Raw genomic sequence first — 19,710 nt, forward strand, 5'->3', positions numbered from 1 at the left:
AAATCTGAACAAATTTAACATTTTTCCAAATCTGACTTTCTGCATTCCCTCCTGGATGTGTGGATGGTTCTCCTTGGTGCTTCATCATGGGGTCTGCCTCCTAACGTTGCTGTAATACTGTAACGGTGCTGTAATACCACAGTCTGACACCAGCTGCCGCTATAGTGCTGTTTTTTTGCATCGGTATAGATGGAGACAGAAATGGCCCTAGAGCGGCATACCACTGCGAAGAGCAGAGACAGATCAACTGGGCAAAGAATGGCTTCCAGAACAGCTGATGGTTCATTAATTATTTCTAGTGCAGCTGGACAACTCTCTCCTGTTCTCTGGGACAAAAACCTATTACAAACCCTGAGAAAGTGAGGATTGTTTGAATGCAGTGAAAAGGGGCTGCTCAGAGTGTGATGGGAGGCATTTTTAGCCATGTGGATTTCAATACCAGTGTTGTATTTAGGTGTCTGGAGATGACATAAGTGGTCTTAAATAGGGAAAGGGCAGGAGTGCACAGGAAAGTTTCCTTGGCTCCATTTGAGACTTTCCTGCATACAGCATCAAAGAGGGTTTTTCTGTGGGGAGGACCTTTGCACTTAATGTGGACTGGTTTGAGGTTGAGCTGGCATTCCAGCAGGGAGGGGGATGTTGGGTGCCTGCTCCTCCATTTACAGCCAATGTATCTTTAGCCTAAATGCCAGAATAGGGCTTCAGTTTTACACTCAGTGATGCACATGGTACCCAGGCCAACGGGAGTCTTTGACTGCATACATACACCTGTGGCCCTCCAGATGTTGTTAGCCACATTCCATTGGCAATGTTTGCTGGGCTGATGGGAGTTGCAGTCCAACAACATCTGATGCCCCTATCCCTGGTGTCCACCGAAGCAGAGGATTTTGGAAACGAGTTCAAGCCTCTGTTTTCTCTCTCTTCTCCCTTCTCCCCTTGGGTCTTCTCAACAGTGACAGGTTAGCGCTGCTTCAGGTCCGTACAATCCTCCAGCAGCTTGGTCTGAACAGCACCTGTGATGACAGTATCATCGTCAAGACGGTGTGTGGCGCAGTATCAAGGAGGGCGGCTCAGCTGTGTGGAGCCGGGATGGCTGCCGTCGTAGACAAAATAAGGGAGAACAGAGGCTTGGACCACCTGGATGTAACGGTGGGCGTTGATGGTACACTATATAAGCTTCACCCACAGTAAGTACTGGGAAATTATGTGCTTTTGCTGTCTGTGCTCCGGGAAGTGTCTTAAAGCTTTGTGAAAAGCAGTGCTTGGCTTGTGAGAGATTGGGGATGCTCTGACGAAATAGCCAAGGGAGCCTTTTCTTCTAGCCTGCATGTTTTGTGGCTTACTGTGTGCTTGCTTAATGAGTAGTCACTGTGTACTCCACCACTCTTTTGGGCTTGAGCTTATGTTTCACTGCAGACTCCATAGGCATAGGTTAAGGATAAGGGGTTTCTAATTCTCATTTCCATAAAAATGAATGGACTCGGATGCATATTTCAGGTGCATGCCTTATAGAAATCACTGCGAATGGGTGTGTGAAAACAGTGAGAAGGAATTCCCTTTATACCACAGCTGCTCCTTGCTTCCTTCTGTGATCTCCTGCCAGTTTCTTCTGTAAAGTCTGCATGTTGAGTGTCTGGCTCCATTCACTGACATAAGGAAGGCTTCCGGTTTAACATGGAGGAGCATTAGAAGAGCCTGCTGGATCAGGCCAGTGGCCTATTTGGTTCAGCATCCTGTTCTCACAGTGTCCAACCAGATGCCTGTGGGAAGCCTGCAGGCAGGACATGAGCACACAAGCTCTCTCCTTTCCTGCAATTTCATAGAATCGTAGAGTTGGAAGGGACCCTGAGGATCATCTAGTCCAACCCCCTGTAACGCAGGAAGATGCACGGGGATTGAACCTGCAACCTTGGCGTTATCAGCACCACTTTCTAACCAACTGAGCTATCCGTTTTCCAGCAACTGGTATTCAGAAGCGTAGCTGCTGAAAAGAGAATGAAACCTGCTTGGTAATCTTGAGACCTTATCGTGATTATGGACTGGCAGAGAGAAGCCCTCCCTCACATTTCCCTCTTTTTGTTTGTTTTTTCCACAGTTTTTCGAGGGTCATGCACCAAACTGTAAAGGACCTGGCCCCCAAGTGCGATGTGACATTCCTTCTCTCGGAAGATGGCAGTGGCAAAGGGGCTGCCCTCATCACTGCTGTGGGATGTAGACTGCGTGAGGCTGAGCATAACTGAACTCTGCACCACTGGCTCATTCTGCCTTCCGAGCACTTCCTTGCGAAAAGCAGCGGTTCCGTAGTCTGAACTGGCAAGAGGGGAAGCCCAGAGTCCCACTGCTGCTTTATGGAAGCGTTGGAGTTAAAAAATAAAAATAGGATACTGAATAGCGTGTGCTGCTGTTGCTGATAATATTTCCCTCCTCTGAAGCCCTTGTCTGCATGTGTCTTTTTCTGCCCTATTTGGCACATTCCCCGTGTGTAAATCATTCAAAGGAGGAAAAAAGGAGAATCTATAATTTAAACAAATGTCAAAAATAGGTTTATTATTCGAGGTCTAAAATTACAGCCAAACGATGTCCAAGGATAAGAGCAGGTGGTTCTGTGTGTCAAGTGTATTATTTCCAGCTGCTACTACATCCATGTTAAATACATATACCATCAACAGTGCTGAGTAGGAGACAAATGCTTATGCTAAGAGGGCTTAGCAGTTCTTTTCCGAATTTCTAGCCAAATGTTTGATTCCCCGCACCCTTTTCCTTTCAGACAACTTGGAAGTTTTCACATCTGCTGAGCTGCACTCTGTGCTCCTGTAGCAAGGTCTCCTTTAGCGGCCAGAATTGTCTTCTGCTCACTGTATTCAGTCACTAGGAAAGAAATAAGGGGCTCTCCTGACATGTCTTAATATCACTGGCTTTTCCCACTGCTCTGGTGAATGATGTCGTGTTTCCAAGTAAGATTTGTGCTGTTCCAAAAGGCAAGTCTGTGGTAGTAAAAAAAAATCAAGAGAAGGATTGACCCCAGAGATAATCCATCCCTCTGACTGTAGAGATATCCATAGCTTTCCATGTACCCTTCCTGTGGTTTGGCTAGATTCTGGTGAGTTGAGGATGTTAATTTTTAAAAGGGGCATCTTGGTCTCCCTTCCTGCTCTGAGAGCCACTTCCAGTGCAATGAGCCGAGTTTACGGTCTGCCTTTGTGTAGCAATTGTATGAGTGCTTGCAATGTGGGAGTGACATGGCTGCAGGTTATCTAGGGGAGTTCTGGCAAGTCCACGGCATGTATTCGCTTCTGGAAACGTTGTGCCGCACTGCAAGGCCAACACCATTCCCAACATCTTTGTCCACCTGCCAAAGCTGGAGTTAACCTGGCTTTTTTGCCTGCCCAGGCCTTTGGCTGTGAGCCTTTGGCAGCTGTCACTGGGAAGCTGCCATTTTAATTTCCCCACAATGCCCTTGTGCACCCAATGTAACATTGCCCCGGAAAGTGGTGGACAAATTAAAATAGCAGGCAGCTTCCCAGACACAGCCGCTGCCTCCTGGTGTGTCCATATGTATGGGAGCGAATGGATGACCAGACCTGAGTGAGCAAAGTGGTGTTTGGGTGCTTTGCTAGGGAGCCCTCTAATCTGCATTAACAGCTAGTTCCCACATGGCAGCACTCACACGAGTGCTTAAAAAAATTACAATCTGAGTCTAGATAAATAGTAGGGGAAGGGGTGGAATGAAATGCATCCTAATCGCCATTAACAGTGGGTCCTATGGAGGCCAAAATCACACTGATTTTTAATGGAGCTGAATAAAGCCCCCTGATGTTTGGAAGTATATACCTTTCCATGTGGTTTTAAAAGTGACATTAACTTCAGAACCAGGCTTTTAAACAGTGTTGTTTTTCTAGAAAAAGAGGTGCTGGAACTCACCATGAACGTGTCCCTTGTTCTCTTGGAATAGCAATGGCGCCCCAAAAGCCCTGCTTTTAGATATATAGATAGCAGCAGCATCTAACAATTAGATGAGTAAAGTTTCAAGGAACTGTTCTTGTGTCAATCCACATAGGGTGTGGGGCAAGGAATTCCAGGGTGCTTGGGAAAGCATTGCAGGCAAGTAACACCAAACCAGCCTGCTCCAAAGGTGCCTAAAGCAAGGAAATTTCCAGCATTGGGACTAGATTCAGCTAGACTTGCAAGTCAAGCCAGCCTGCCACTCAGCAAATAGAAAGGGCTGGCAAATAGTGATGTGGGATGCATCCTGCCCCCCCAGTCCCCGGTTATTTACCTTTCCATGGATCCCCACCTCCCTGGTTTGTTAAGATTCTTAGTAGCAAAGCATTTGCCCATTGTAAATCAGCCAAGCTTAGCAGATTCAAATCTTTTAGCTTTTTTTTTAAAAAAAGCAAGTAAAATAAGCATGCCAGATTATAACGTGTCGCTTTCTGGTGCAAATTAATTTATGCAAACTTGCCTAATTTGCACAGAAAAAATTCGCTGTCGCACGCAGACCACCCACATCACCTTTCCCTTCCTATTTGGAATTGCACAAATACAAAATTAGCTAGCTTGTCTTTTAAGTTTGGTTAGCCTGCAGTTAGTTTTCTGAACAGCTGCCGCAGAAGCGACCCACTACCATTTTAGATCTTTTTGTTCTCCGAAGTATGAATTGTTGTTTGTTCAACTAAATACCACCATTGGCCAGAAGAAAAGAGATTTGCAGACTTATTTTTCTTCTCTGCTCCTCAAGATTTGGATTCCCCATGCTAATAAACATTTCAGTATGCATTTTGGTGCACTGTGATCGAATGTTGTGTGGTAACACGAGTCACAAGCAGTAAGCTCAGCTTTATGTGTGCGTGTGTGCGTGTGTGTCTTCCTGAAGATCTGCATGATTCCCTGGATTTGCAATGCTAGAAAGTCTTTTTACATTGCACCACTAGTAGCAGCAGTACTTACTAGTGCAAAGTGAATATTTGTGACAATATTAAACTTTTTTTGACGTGTGTTGGTGTTTGGTGATTCTTTCTGGCAAAGGAATGATTGATGCTTTGGAGAAGGGTGGGGAAGATCCCTGTGTGTTTTAAAAGCAATGGAAACTGGGAATATTTAAAATAAAAACTCCTTTATTCAATTCTAGATTCCAGATATTTCCTGAGAAATGTGTGCCTCTTGCAAATGTATCTTTACAAAACAGTGTTAAAATGTCCCACCAGATTTCAGCCTTGGGTTGAACACACTTGCACACCTCTTTGACACAAGAACTGCTACGTGTTGTGTCCTTGAGTTGAATCAGTGCTGGCTGATGGTTAATATTCTAGGACCAGGCTTTACTTCCACCCCACCCCCTTGCAGGTTCACCAGTTATAGCATAATGTATAATCTGATGGTGTTTGTGTAGCTTTTCCCTTCAGCATTGAATGGGTAGAGCACATGTGTTGCATGGAAGAGTTCTAGGTTTCAAAGACTCCACTCAAATCCTGGAGGGCAGCTGTCAGTCATTATATAGACAATGTAGAGCTTAATGGGAGAACGTAGTTTCCTGTGTTCTAAAAGGCAATCCAAGTGATACTCTAAAAACTGCTACTACTGTTAAAGTATACACTACAGATTTTGGTACAGTGGTACCTTGGTTCTCAAACGCTTTGGTTCCCAAATGCTGGAAGTAAGTGTTCCGGTTTTCGATCGTTTTTCGGAAGCAGATCATCCAATGCAGCTGTCAGCTATTGTTTCCAGGGCGCCTGCACCAATCAGAAACTGTGCCTTGGTTTTTGAACATTACAGAAGTCAAACAGACTTCTGGAGCAGATTGTTTGGTACTTCTTTTTTGCTATTTATTTTGCCTTTTTGTTTTTGAGGCTTTTTCGGTTTATTTGTTTTTGTAACACTGGAACCCAGTTCAGCCACTGATTGATTGATGGTGTGACTGAGGAAATGGATAAAAGCCCCCCATCCAAACAGTATCAGTGCAGGTAAGGGAAAAATAATAATTTTAATTTTTATCATCTACAATACTGTCTTGTTTATTTTATAGTACAGTACATTGATTTTGCTTTCATTTTATGAGTCAATGGTCTCGTTAGATAGTAAAATTCATGTTAAATTGCTGTTTTAGGTATTGTTTTTTAAAAGTCTGGAACGGATTAATCCATTTTGTATTTCTATGGAAAAGTGTGTCTTGGTTTTGGAACAGACTTCCGGAACGGGTTACATTTGTGAACCCAAGTACCACTGTATTTGAATTTTTAATGCCAGCTGATGGACTGGGGAAAAAAATGCCTTTTTTCTATTTGTTCTGAAGTATGCAATCTGCTCTGTGTGTGCCACAGTCCATCCTGGACCCCTAAACTAGTCTGCTGCTATCAGGTACCATGATGGATGCTGTCCCATTGCCAGCATTGAAATAAGATTCAACAGCTAGTCCAGTTGGCTTCTGTACATGGAATAGGGAGGTGAGCTACCTTGTCCTTTGCCTCAGGCAGTAAAATGTCTTGGGTCGGCCCTGTGGCTTTCCATAATAGTATGAGCGTATGGCATTGAGATTATTTTCAGACACTAAGACATTCAAGCAATAACACTGATGGAGGAATTGATTGGTTGTGTTGCTGGTGTGAAACACTGCAAAGAATACTCCCAAATCTGTCACAAGCCTCTGTGGTAATATTTTTAATCTGCAATGAAGAAACATGACAAGAAGCCGTTAATCAAGCTATTGGCATAACAGTCAAACGACCAAATACATAGTACTTAATGGTACATTGTCTGTATTGGTTGTCTGTGTTCCTGTGCTTGTCAGGTTGTTAGATGCGTGATCTCTCCAGGTCTTCTTTAAAGGCAATCGGGGAGTAAGGTTAAGTCTGTCTCTTTCCGTTGCTTTGATGCAAGGGCAGCACTGGAAAGCTATCTTGAAACCAGAGCGGAACCTGTAAATGGGTGCAAACACAAGCCAAGTGTTACATGGTATAGATGAGGGATGGAGAACCTCAGACTTGAGGGATTCCTCAAGTGTTTTGTCTGGGTGGACTGTGTATTTGTAGGGTGATCACAGCTCTTACCTGACAGGGTGGAGAGATAAATCTGTATAGAAAAACCTGACTTGTGTGTGACCCCGATACCAAAGCATAAGTCATATTGGCTGTTCTGTCTACTTTTGCCTCTGACCCAGCAACCACAAGCATGTGACCGCCCCAGAATGTAGTCAGAAAAAGCTTCCCATCCCTTGTACAGACTGAGAAGGTAGAAATTCTACAAAACCCATTATTCACGAGGATCTTGCATCACGTATGCAAGAGTGCAGCCTCGCCCCCAAACTGGTAAGAATCAGTTTAGGAGGAACCTAATGGCCGATTGCTTGACAAAGGCACAAGGAAGTCTCATGTACAGCAAAAAACTTGGGTTGAGTAAGTGCTTCCAAGGACTATGGTTGGATGAGAGAAGGTGAGGTGCTGAGGTGGCAGAAGGTGGTTGGCTAGAGAATGAATGGTCAAGATGACGTATATTTCCTTATATAGGGTGTGTGCTCTCACAAACGCTTTTGTACTCTGTCCCGTAACACATTATTGAATAAAGTCTGATGAATGAGGAATTTTGTGTGAGCCTCTGTATTGAACCCCCAAAGGAAATTTTCTCTCCAAAGAAAAATGGACTGTTTCCCTGATGGAATACAGAGGCTATCAAAGGAATGTGATGCACATTTAGAGAAAACCGCTGTTTTTTGTGGAATTTGTTAATACTGTGCCTGAGAGTAAGCACCATTGAACTCGGTGGTATTTGCTTCAGAGCGGGAATGTAAATGATTGCATTGTAAATGTTAGAGGTCAAGCTAAATATGATATAAGGATAAGCCCTGAGCGTAGGCCACACTGAGCAAAATGGGCCAGTGATCTGAACTGGTATAAGACAGCTTCCTAGGTTCCTATATTTATATATGAGCATTTTTATCCTACACTTCAGTGATACTCCCAAGTTGCTTGCATCCACTTAACACATGGACTACTCACTTTTGATTAAGGCAGCAATAAATAATTGGACTATACATCGCAGAGCTCATGGCAAGCAAAAACACCGCCAGGTATACTTGTTGAATGTACTTCTGCCTGTAAATGTCTTTCCGGATGTTCCCCAAGACGAAGTAGAGATGATAAGGGAACCAGCAGATGGCAAATGTGATCACGACTGCAACCATTGTCCTGACGAACTAGAAAAAGGAAAGAGAACTCTTTGAATGCTTTGTCATTCTTCTGGTCCTAGATTTGTGCCTGTGGTGTCAAAGAGGCTGCTACCCATTTCTCGTGAAATACAGGCTTAGGGTGGGTACTCAGAAAGTCTGTGATGCATGGCTGTGCAGCAATTTGTGCCTGGAGTTTCTTATGAACCAAACCAGACAATATGTTAAATGCATAGTTGTATTAATGACAGTTTCCTCATCCCTGCAATATATAGTAGTAACTTGTTTATAAAGGCAACTGTGGCTGTGCAGAATGCTGCTGTGATAATGTTGCCGCAAATCCCAGAAACATGCACTTATTAGGATTGGGAAGTGACAGGTGGTGACTATTCAAGTTGAACCCCCTTAGCTAGCAGTATCTTGCCCTACTTGTTTGCTGCCAATGTATATAATGTTGGTTACTGGAACGCAGGTGGCACTGTGGTCTAAACCACTGAGCCTCTTGGGCTTGCTGATCGGAAGGTCAGCTGTTTGAATCCGTGTGACTGTGGTGAGCTTCCATTGCTCTGTCCCAGCTTCTGCCAACCTAGCAGTTTGAAAGCACGCCAGTGCAAGTAGATAAATAGGTACCGCTGTGGTGGGAAGGTAAATGGCATTTCTGTGTGCTCTGGCTTTCGTCATGGTGCTCTGTTGCACCAGAAGCGGTTTAGTCATGTTGGCCGCATGACACAGAAAGCTGTCTGGGGATAAACATCGGCTCCCTCAACCTGAAGCGAGATGAGCACTGTGGCCCATAGTCACTTTTGACTGGACTTAACCGTTCAGGGGTCCTTTACCTTTACCTTTTATAATGCTGGTTAGAGGCATCATGCTGTAGTACCTATCCAGGACAGCAGAGGGCATTTGCTGAAACTTACGTGGCAATTTGAAAAATCGAGACTGTACACATTCCCACAAACTCTGCACCTAATGCGCTCCTACCATTGGTTTGGGAACAGGTATTTGTCATGATCTGTACCTATTCTGTTGTTTTTTAAGAAATATTGCATACACAGTCCGAGTCTTAGCCGGAGGTTTGTCTGGTCTGTTGTTCTTGCTGATAACGAAACTATGCAGCAGTGAGATTTACCCCTGGGTTCATGTTACCACTGCGCTATAAGCATCAATTATTAGCTCATGACAACTAACCTTTTTTTTGGCTGTAATCATATGCTGGTAGCTGAGCACATTAGTGTGATCTCCAGGAACAGCATTATTCCACAGAGCCTTTCCTATTGCACTGTATGTGATAAACATCACTAGGAGAGGCAGGAGGTACACCAAAACAATGACTGTAATGTGGTACCTGAAAAAGAGAGAGAAAGAGCTGAGCATGGATAGAGCTTGTTTCCCAGTCCAAAAAGAACCTCTGTATTGGGAAGATCAATAAATGCTTTTCTGCCTGAGTTTCCAAAACTTTCCGGGGCCAGTGGTTTCCAGGGCAAGAGTGGCCAGAGCAGTGAATGTAAATGGTATCTTTGTACACTGGGGTAGTTTCTACACAAACACACACACACACACACCCTCTCTATTCTCCATCCAGGCAAGCAACAAGTCATTTTCAGAGTTCAATGTCATGTTCCAATCAGGCAAAAACACTCAAGGAGGATGTGAAGCAAGGCCGGTGAGGGGAAGCTATCAAAACACAATGTACCATTAATGGTCTTTCAAAAGTGATACTCTCAAAATTATAAACTGCTGTTTAGGGTGACCATCTGCCCTACTTTACCAAGGACTTGCATGGGGTTGGACTAGATGACCCTTGGGGTCCCTTCTAACTCTTAAGGTTCTATAATTTCCGCTGTTTTGAAAGTGACCTCTGTCAGAAGGCCTGACCAGATACTTATGAAGGGAGAGTAAAAGCCTTGAAGTTGCCCATCAACAGTTAACATGGGGACAACAGACCGAGCAAACCTACAGATCACCTGGTCACAGTCTTCTCCACTATGACAAAATGATAGTTAATTTATATTTGAATTATAGTGATTGTTTCTAAATTTGCAACCATACGTATAAATTAGCATATCATGTATACAGTGTGAATTTGTGTAAAATTTTGTGTGCCCCCCCCCCACTTTTTTTGGTGATGTGACAGTGGCCACAGTAAACCAGTGGCATGAAGACAGCTTGTCAGAAGGCTACTATTTGTAGAAGATGGCTGATGATAAACGTTCAAGGAGTGATGTTAACGCAATGCTTAAATAACCATGCCTCCTTTCTGGAGGGAGATGAGAATTGTGCCCAAAGCTCCATAAATGTTTGGCCTCCAGAACCTCATAAACAGAACAAAGGACTCTATGTTTTAGCCTTGAGTGTGGTTTTCCCCGGACTAAAAGGGGAAGAGGTGAGCCAGACAGAGGAAGAGATAAGAACACATGGGGGAAATCCTTCCCTTTGCCACAAATAGCAGGACTAATCACTGCAAGGCTGATCACTGCAAGGTCTCAAGATATCTCTCCATTTTCCCCTCAGTCCTTTTATCTACTGGACCCAAGGCCTGCTTTTTGAGGTCACACTGCTTCCCCCTTCTTTTTGCGTCCACCACATTGCCATGTTTTGACTAAACATTTTTTTCACTACCGATAATCAACTGTCAAAATTTCTCTGACAGATTTAATGGGACTTTTACTCTATAGAAGTGTTGCTTCATATCACAGTGAGGGCATCCCATTCAGTGCCAGATTTTGTTTTGATATTTCTCAAACAGGAAGCATGGCAATTGTTCAAACAGACGTTTCTTGTTGATCCTTGTTTCTGTGTGAATCTCAATTGGGGTTGAAGATTACATACTTGTGCCTTTCTCATCAATTTCTTGCAACAGGGAGAGTGCTGCCGCTGAGGTAAGTTCTTCACTTTTTGTGCTGGGACAAAGGCAACCCACCTGCAACTTTAATTAGAAGCTTGCTCCCTGTGATCCCTTCCGCTAAGCATTTTCTGTTCAATATGATGTTTCATTAGGAATGAATTGCCCCATATTTGTGACACTATGCTATTTTTCAGTTAAAAGAAAAAAGAAATCTAGTAATGAAAGTGTAGAGCAGGAAGGACTAATTAAAGGACAATTACAGGCTAAAGCAATTAAAGTTGGCAGCTGCAAAGAGGAAGCTTTTAGGTAAAGATACAGTAGTTCTGAAAAGCCTCAGGAATATTTGGCTAGAAAATTCATGAAAGCTAATGTTGCAATTGACTTTTAAAGACAAGATGAGAGGGTAACACAGCCATCCCATAGCACTCCAATGCTATGACATTGCCAGAGTTGTCCAGCAAAGGCATCTAAACTGATAGATGGGATCCCAGACTAAATTACTAGTATGGAAGGAATACTGGCATCCCTTTTCCCCCAAGGATTTAAAAGTTTTGGGATGGTCCTGCCATTCAGTTAACTCGGATAAGTCTGAAGGATTTTTAATTGACGTATGAAGCCCTGTTTGAATTAAATTTGATCACCTTGGTCTAGAGTTCCTGGTTCCAACCCTCGTTCCCCCATCACAGAATGTCACAGCCTTCTTTCACTTTAGAAAACTGCAACTTCATTGAAATCTGTGGATGAAACACCCTAAATTGGCAGTATCCCTGATTACTGCATGAATATTAACGTGGTCACCTGTTTGCCTCCACTCTCCTCCATCAAGTGTAAAGAAGACATAGTAGTAACATAGATTCTGGCTGAAAACAGATGGTTAAGGCAAGATTTTCAGCAACATCATTCGCGTTCTCTCTTTTCCCCTTAAATCAAGAGTTCTCAACTGCCAACATGTATTTTGGGGTTCAAGATTTGGGGTGTTCTTACGTGATGAGATTTTTACGATGAACATCATCTGGCCAGGCAACAACACATTTGGTCATTCCGTAGTCGACACGAATTTGTGCATAAAAGAACTGTGGGAAAGCAAGTCCAAAAGCCACCAACCAGATTATTCCTATGACCACTTTGGTGTACCCAGCAGAGAGCTTTTGCCTGAAAGGGTAAACTATAGCCATATACCTGAAAGGAAGAGAGAGAGAATTAGGCCGCAGTTCACCCTGCACAAAATTGCAATTCCTAGCAACCATTTGCAAACAGCAGCACCCAGAATTCTTTGAGGGGAAGACTGTGCTCTGTGCTTTGAAGGTATAGTGTGTACACAGCCATATTCACAATAAACAAGTCAAATATTGTAGAAGAGGCAAAGCATTATCCCCTCCACCCTACTCTACTGTGTACATTTATGTGGAAAGAAATCTACAGATCCAAAGGACTCTGGGAAATGCTTGGTGTGTACAAATGAGTCTTCTGAGCATTCACTCCAAAGCCGATTCTGAAACTTGGGGAACTTCTGGAGTGACCTCTAATAAAAAGCTGTGGCGAGGGGAATATACAGCTCTATTTCAATATTTGCATGCCTCCAAATTTTATAATGGAGTTCTCTAGTTGAAGAATGCATACACGTATGCATAGATTGGTGTAAATAAGGCCAGACTTAGTGATTTGTATGAGCTTTGTGAGGGGCAATCATTTATTTTTATAAGAAAAAGTCATCCTGCTGCCACAGGCCTGATTTGTTCACTGAGCAGTGGAAATGTTTTCCCCTCAGCCTCTCTCCAACCCTTGCGCCTTCCAGTGTAAATGACATGTTGTGCATTTTATCTCACACCTGTTCTGAACACTCATCTCGGGTTGCTGACTGACACATGACCAGGAAGCCAGCGTGGCCTGCTTGATAAATGTGCTCTGTGATTGTAGTACACATGTACTGTAGGACACACAGAAAACGACATTTTCAACAATAATTGATGTTGCATGGCCAGTGTGGCTGAGTTTTTCCAAAATTGGTAGCTTTTTCTAATGCCAAGGATAGGATTTATGATCCCAGGGTTTTGTATACCTAAGTAAGTGGCTCTGCTGGGAAGAGTTATTTGTACAATGATTAATTCCTGCCTCCTTCTTGTAGTTTGTTTACTCTGAGATTGCAGGAAGTACAGTAATTCAGGGCAAGTTGTTCCATGGAAGTGCCATAGCTATGGATGAATTAATGTCTCAGTTTTGGTTTCTCCAGGTTTCTATTTTTCCCCCATTCTTAAATTCATCTCTCCATATTTCCACAGCAATTTGTGATTTAATCTTTTTAATACCTCATGCAAATTTGTCAGAACTTTGGTGCAAATTTCTCCTAATATACACCTTTGTCCATGTTGTCTTAACCAATATCCACATTTTAAAAATATACCTCCCCAGTATAATGCATTTTGTATGTTATTTTCACTAACAAGCACTTTAATGCACACTTTCCCCCTAATATACCCATTTTTGAACACGCTGCTTGGAGAATAGCATTGCAAAATTCAGTCAAGTGCTGCTTTTGAAGTGCTTCAGTTTACGTATTGGTTCAATAATGTTTCTCATTAAAAAGCAAACAAACTTTCTCCCCCATAGCTTAGTGATAGGGCACCTGCTTTGAATATTAATAAGAATTTAATTTTTTGTACCCCACCCATCTGACTGGATTGCCCCAGCCACTCACTTGAAGGTTCCAGGTTCAATGCCTGACAACTTCAGACAGTGCAAGGGAAGAGAGCAACTGCTAGTCAGTACGTATAGACAATAGAACACAAGAGCAGTCCTGCTGGATCAGGCCCCAGGCCCATCTAACCCAGGATCCTGTTCTCACAATGGCCAACCAGATGCCTATGGGAAGCCTGCAAGCAGGGCGTGAGTGCAACAGAGCTTTTCCTGGCAATTGGTATTCAGAGACATACTGCCTCCAACAGCTGAGGGAGAACATGGCTGCTGTGGTTAGTAGCCATCGCTAGCCTCCATTTTCCTAACACTCTTTTGGGGCCATCCAAGCTGGTGACCGGGATGCGGGTGGCGCTGTGGGTTAAACCACAGAGCCTAGGACTTGCCAATCAGAAGGTCAGCGGTTCGAGTCCCTGTGACGGGGTGAGCTCCCGTTGTTCAGTCCCTGCTCCTGCCAACCTAGCAGTTTGAAAGCACGTCAAAGTGCAAGTAGATAAATAGGTACTGCTCCGGCAGGAAGGTAAACGGCGTTTCTGTGCGCTGCTCTGGTTCGCCACAAGCGGCTTAGTCATGCTGGCCACATGACCCAGAAGCTGTACGCCGGCTCCAATGGCCAATAAAGTGAGATCAGTGCCACAACCTCAGAGTCGGTCACGACTGAACCTAATGGTCAGGGGTCCCTTTACCTTTACCTTAAGCTGGTGACCATCATTACATTTATGTACTTTCTTCTTTGTGCCCCACTATCGTACTGGGTCAGTAGTGTGTGAGATAGACCAACAATCTGATTTGGTACAATGCAGCTTCCTATGTTCCTAATACAACTTGTGCAACAGTACTTGTCCTGTTCAATTGATATATTGTCTTGTCGATCCTTAACTTTTGCACTTTTGAGTAAATCAAAACCCAAACAAAAAATATTAGCTTCCAATTACTTACTGCCAAGTTACGACAGCCTCTTTGCTTGGAAGATCTGTCCGGAGCTTTTGCAGAATGTATAAAATTAATTTTAGGGGTGCCAACTTTTTCTGGCATGGCTCCTGTGTCTTAAAAAGCCACATGACAAGCAGAAGTTTAGCAGGCAAAGCTTCCCCACATCTTAGCCGTGTGGGGAGGAAGATAACTTCATCCATTTGTCACACATGGCGCAGGAAAATCTGGCACCCCTAATCCAAACAGCAAGAAATGATGGCTTGTTTTTGTAAACTTTTCCAAGGAAGATAAATGCAGCCTACCTGTTTTCCTGAGAAATCTTTTATGACTAGCAGTAGTGTGAAGGGAAGAAAAACAGAAGAGGCACCCTCCAAGGCAGGAAAAGGTGGCAGTCCAAAAAGGCTGAGCCAAGGCTGGTGTAAGTCTCCGAAAGGGAGCATTCTGGGGCATGGTGGGGCAGGACTGGGAGAGTGGGCCTTAGGCTAGATCCTAAGTAGATTCAGCCTAGTTACACGTGACTTGGCAACCCAGCACAGAACACTGTTTTAAAGACTTGTTTTTCCTCTGCCAGACTTAGGCAGGGCAGCAGCATCCGCCTAGCTGCTGAATGGGATTTGGATCAGGTGTAACTTTATGCCAGCTTTATTTCGACTGGCTTTCTTTACACTAGCTTCTTGCACTTAGGGTAGCTCCCTAAAGAGTGGTGCAGTATAGTTATGGCACAAACCTTGTGCTTTATAAAAATGGAAGTTCAACTTTTCCCACATAACTAATTAAAAATAAAAAAGGCATTAGTTTTATAAGTTCTTCCCAAGAATCCCGAAGTGGGAGATGTAGAGAAAATAAACTGATCTGGAGGAGTGTTTTTTAAAATAAATTTTTGGTAAGCTCCAGATTACACAATGTATCTGTTACCAGCAGCCCTTGACTTTGAGCCGGAAAAAGCTACTTCTATTAAAGTCATTAATCTTTCCCAGAAACTGATTTATTTCTGTTTTCATGATCGACTACTACTGTCTACCCCACCGAGGAGTGGGCTTATCTGCTTAATGCCACATATTGCTTGCATTCTGCAAGTGTGGCTATATTTGCGTTGTACTGGCTGATTCAGGTTTGTGAAAAGGGAACCCCTACAAGCCTGCATTTTGCCCCATGAGCAGTTTGGCTTGCTTTCTGAACAATGCTATGCCTGGCTGATTCCACATTTGATATTTGCTTATTCCTCACTCACCTCTGCCTCCTGAAAGGAAATGTCTGCACAGTTCTATTTCCTTCCTGTTTGGGTTTTTCTTTCTGTGGCTGACAGTGCAGCCCTATGAATATATACCCACTCTGAAGTAAGCCCCAGTTGAGTTTAGTGGGACTTACGGTACTCCCAAGTAAGTCTATACAGGCTGGCACCCTTGTATTGGTCCTTCCCTCCATTTCTTTCCACTTGTGCAAATCCAAGGGTTCACCAAAGCACACAGAGACCTCCTTATACAGTGGTACCTCGGGTTAAGAACTTAATTTGTTCTGGAGGTCTGTTCTTAACCTGAAACTGTTCTTAACCTAAGGTACCACTTTAGCTAATGGGGCCTCCTGCTGCCGCCACGCGATTTCTGTTCTCATCCTGAAGCAAAATTCTTAACCCGAGGTACTATTTCTGGGTTAGCGGAGTCTGTAACCTGAAGCGTCTGTAACCCGAGGTACCACTGTATGCCATATCGACAATATGAGAATTGTCTCACACCCTTAGACTTTATTGTTACTAGGAATATAGGAACCACGTAGACACTGAACATAATGGGGAAATACAGTGTTTTACATCTGGTTAAAACTTGGGAGTTTATGAATTCTAAATTAATTTGAACACAGGAGCTACACTGACATAATTTTGTATTATTTGTATTTTATTATTAAATAAATATTTGATGACTAGTACGTTGGGTGTTTCCCAGAGGTGACTTTTGTCCTGTTGACTCTAAGTGAAAGATGTTTCTGAACTGGCAGGATCTTGTTAACTTGTCCTCTTTTTGACAAGAGGAAACGGAACCTAATTTGCATTGTCCTCCTTAGAAATAAGGCATTCAGATATTTCCTGTATTGTAGGTTATGAGTCACTGTCTGTAAATGATGTGTGAACAAGGACTCAGTGTAACACTAAACACTAAAACAAAAACAGATAAATAAGAAGATCAAGTATATTTGTAAGTCTTGCTGGAGACTAAAAAAAACCTAGGGAACAGAATGGGACTTTCAGAAAATGATCAAGATAGTAGAAGCTATGTAGCAGCCCGCTGAAACTTCTGTAATATCACCTTTTTGATTTGGTAGTGATAAACAATTTCCATAAAGTTTAATTTACCGTAATAGGAATGGACGGCCTTTTTGTGTCCTGCAGAGTGCTTCCCTGCTGAATTATAAGACTCAGCCAGACTCTGCTATGGTTGAAAACCACATTTAACCTTTGACTTAGGGATCTGCTTTTACTCTGTTATATAAGCTCTTTGATAGCAAGAAGGGGCGGTACCTGGGTCTACTGGGTACCAGGCTGTGCAGATTTCAGCAGCTTCAGAGTGTAGCCCCTGATGTAGGCATCTTAAAGGAACCAGATGGAGCTGTTTGGGAGCTGGTGGTGTGCATATGAGCAAGGAAAGGGAAGTGTTTTACCAGTGAACCCTTTAAATATTACATCTTTCAGTGCAAAATAATAATTCAGGATCAGAATATAATGTCCCCTTTGTTCATTATCCCATGTTCCAAATGCAAGTTCCAAGTCATAGTATGGCAACTTGATTCTGGCTTATTTAGAAGTGCTGTGTGTGTGTGTGTGTGTGTGTGTGTTCGTTCCCAGGTATACGACTGTTCCCCTTCACTACAATCTTAAACATACTTACTAGAGAGTAAGGATGCAATTCTATGCACGCTTACTTGGGAATAAGCCACCGTGAACACAAAGGGGCCTACTTTTGAGTAAACATGCATAGGATTGTGCTGTAGAACTCAGTGAGATCTACTTTTAAGTAAATATGCCTAGATTTGTAAAAATTGAGCTGCTTTTCCAGTTTGGTTAGTATAACTTCTTTCAACCCAGCTTTTACAAGTTAACCCTTTAAAAACAAATAAAATAGGATAACAAAATTTAGTTCAACTTCAAAACTCTTACCTCTCAGCAGCAAGAGCAGTCATAGAATAAATGCTCACAAACATTGCCGTAACAGGAATAAAGTTAAGAAACCGACAGAATCCCTCACCGAAATACCAGACGTTGTGGCTGGCATAAATAAAATTGAACACTGTGTTCAAGGCAGTCATTAGCAGGTCAGAAAAAGCCAAGTTAACAATAAAATAGTTGGTAACAGTCCTCATCCGTTGGTGAGACAAGATAATCCAAATGACAGTGCCATTGCCCACAACCGATACGATGACTATGAATAAATAGGTGATAGCCCAAAGTGCTATTTGCCAGCCAGGCTGAGAAAACGCGGTCTGGTTGACATGGTCTATGGAAATGTCATCCACTGAAATGTTGCTTATGTTTGAGGAGGAAATTGTCTTCATAACTTTCTTCAGTTCACTGTTGAAAACTGTGTGAAATGGGATTACTTTCTTACAGCAGTCCTAGCATTGTTGCTGTGAACTCGCAGTTTGGAGATCTTCAGAACACACTGACTTTTATGTGCATCCCACATTCAGTTTAGAGATCTTCCATGCACCACACAATGGTTTTCCACAGGAAGCGATTACAGCTCTTCTACGCTCATATCCACCACAAATCCATTTGAATATCTGCTGGTGTTAATGGCCAACAGAAATATGCAGAAGATCTGTGATAAGAAGAATCTTCTTAAGAATCAAAGTGTCAGGTTATGGTAACTCTATTAGAATGTGTTGTTTTTTAAAAAAGAAGAGTTCAAAAGATATCGCAGCATGGAGTTGCTGGACTTTAATTCTCCCTTCCTTTGTAACACTGAAACATTTTGGAAGCAGTCAAACAGGCAAAAAAAATTCTACAGGCTTAACGAGAATTGAAAAGAGGCGGAGAGGCTAGAATATACAATAGCTAACGAAATCCAATTTCGTGAGGCTGGAGTTCCACCCCTTGCCCCACGTTTTTGTAGTAATCTTCATAGCTCTGTTCCTCTCAGGTTTAAAGCGAAGAACGTCAGAGATTTTACCCTATTAGGGCCAATACATTTATCCTTTGCATATCCACAACTCACATTTAATTTGGTGAGAGTTTCACTAAGAACTTGGCCTGCAGTGTGCCATAAATATTAGTAGAAGGGTTTGCGAGAACAGTTCCAAAGCAACTATACAGAAGACAGTAAAAATGTATTCAGGATTGTGAAATCCATCTCCTCCTGACTGCTGTGAGAGCTTCACAGAAGCTTACACATTGGACTGTGAACAGTGGCTGGGAGCTCAACTGCTGTGAACCATATTCTGCTCAGAGGTAGTCATTTTCATCCTATGAAAAGATCCCAATCTCAAGAACAGCCTTCCTGAGAAGGCTCTGTGAAGCACAAGGGAATGTCACAGGAAGGAAATACTGTTCCCCCCCACCCATGTAAGCATAAGGGCTTTCTGCCTATGCCCAGGAGTTGGTTGCTTGGATCCCATACATTATTTTCTCCTAATAAAATAGTATTTTATTGATGCAGTGAGTTGCCTTCAAAGTGTCTTAAAATATGCCTAACTTATCTATGACTACTATTTATTCTTATTACTAGGCCTGTATAGTCTAAAACAGTTTCCTGAGATGTGCCCATTTATGTTTTTCAAACTTTTAAGTAATTGCACCACACAGAGAACCATCTCTTTTACTGTGTATTTAAATCTTCAGTGGAAATTTTGAGATTATCCCATTGCTCTGAGACTACCCTTAAAATGTAGTTAGATTTCCACTATAAACTGGATTATTCAAGTCTGTTGAGAAATTTCTGCAGAACAGTAGCTTATCCCATTTTTAAAAAAAAGCAACACAGGGAAAACCTCCGGTAATGAAATAGCTAGCATGCCATAGGTGTATAAGCACTATTTCAAGAATGTTTTGTTCAGCATCTAAAATCATGTAGTCTACTACTTGAAAGCCAAAGTTATG

General features: G+C 42.7%; 2 protein-coding genes across 4 annotated transcripts in view; one reads left to right on the forward strand and one right to left on the reverse strand.

Moving 5' to 3' along the window:
- HK1 (hexokinase 1) overlaps positions 1 to 2,389 on the forward strand; it is a 46,507-nt gene extending 44,118 nt beyond the window's left edge. For all 3 annotated transcript variants that reach the window (XM_053388459.1, XM_053388458.1, XM_053388460.1), the window contains exons 17-18: positions 954 to 1,187; positions 2,096 to 2,389. In XM_053388459.1, the coding sequence (XP_053244434.1) occupies positions 954 to 1,187; positions 2,096 to 2,240 (379 nt within the window). In that variant the 3' untranslated portion in view covers positions 2,241 to 2,389. The remainder of the gene's footprint in view (positions 1 to 953; positions 1,188 to 2,095) is intronic.
- A 4,259-nt stretch (positions 2,390 to 6,648) lies between these two features.
- On the reverse strand, positions 6,649 to 18,571 carry TACR2 (tachykinin receptor 2). Its single transcript, XM_053388466.1, has 5 exons — positions 17,773 to 18,571; positions 11,985 to 12,179; positions 9,344 to 9,500; positions 7,989 to 8,185; positions 6,649 to 6,911 (listed from the first exon to the last, which is right to left on the reverse strand). Exons 1-5 carry the CDS (start codon positions 18,165 to 18,167, stop codon positions 6,713 to 6,715), a joined length of 1,143 nt encoding a protein of 380 aa, XP_053244441.1. The 5' UTR covers positions 18,168 to 18,571; the 3' UTR covers positions 6,649 to 6,712.
- Positions 18,572 to 19,710: the final 1,139 nt, after the last annotated feature.

This window comes from Podarcis raffonei, chromosome 5 (genome assembly GCF_027172205.1).
Source record: "Podarcis raffonei isolate rPodRaf1 chromosome 5, rPodRaf1.pri, whole genome shotgun sequence".
Classification (NCBI taxonomy): domain Eukaryota; kingdom Metazoa; phylum Chordata; class Lepidosauria; order Squamata; family Lacertidae; genus Podarcis; species Podarcis raffonei.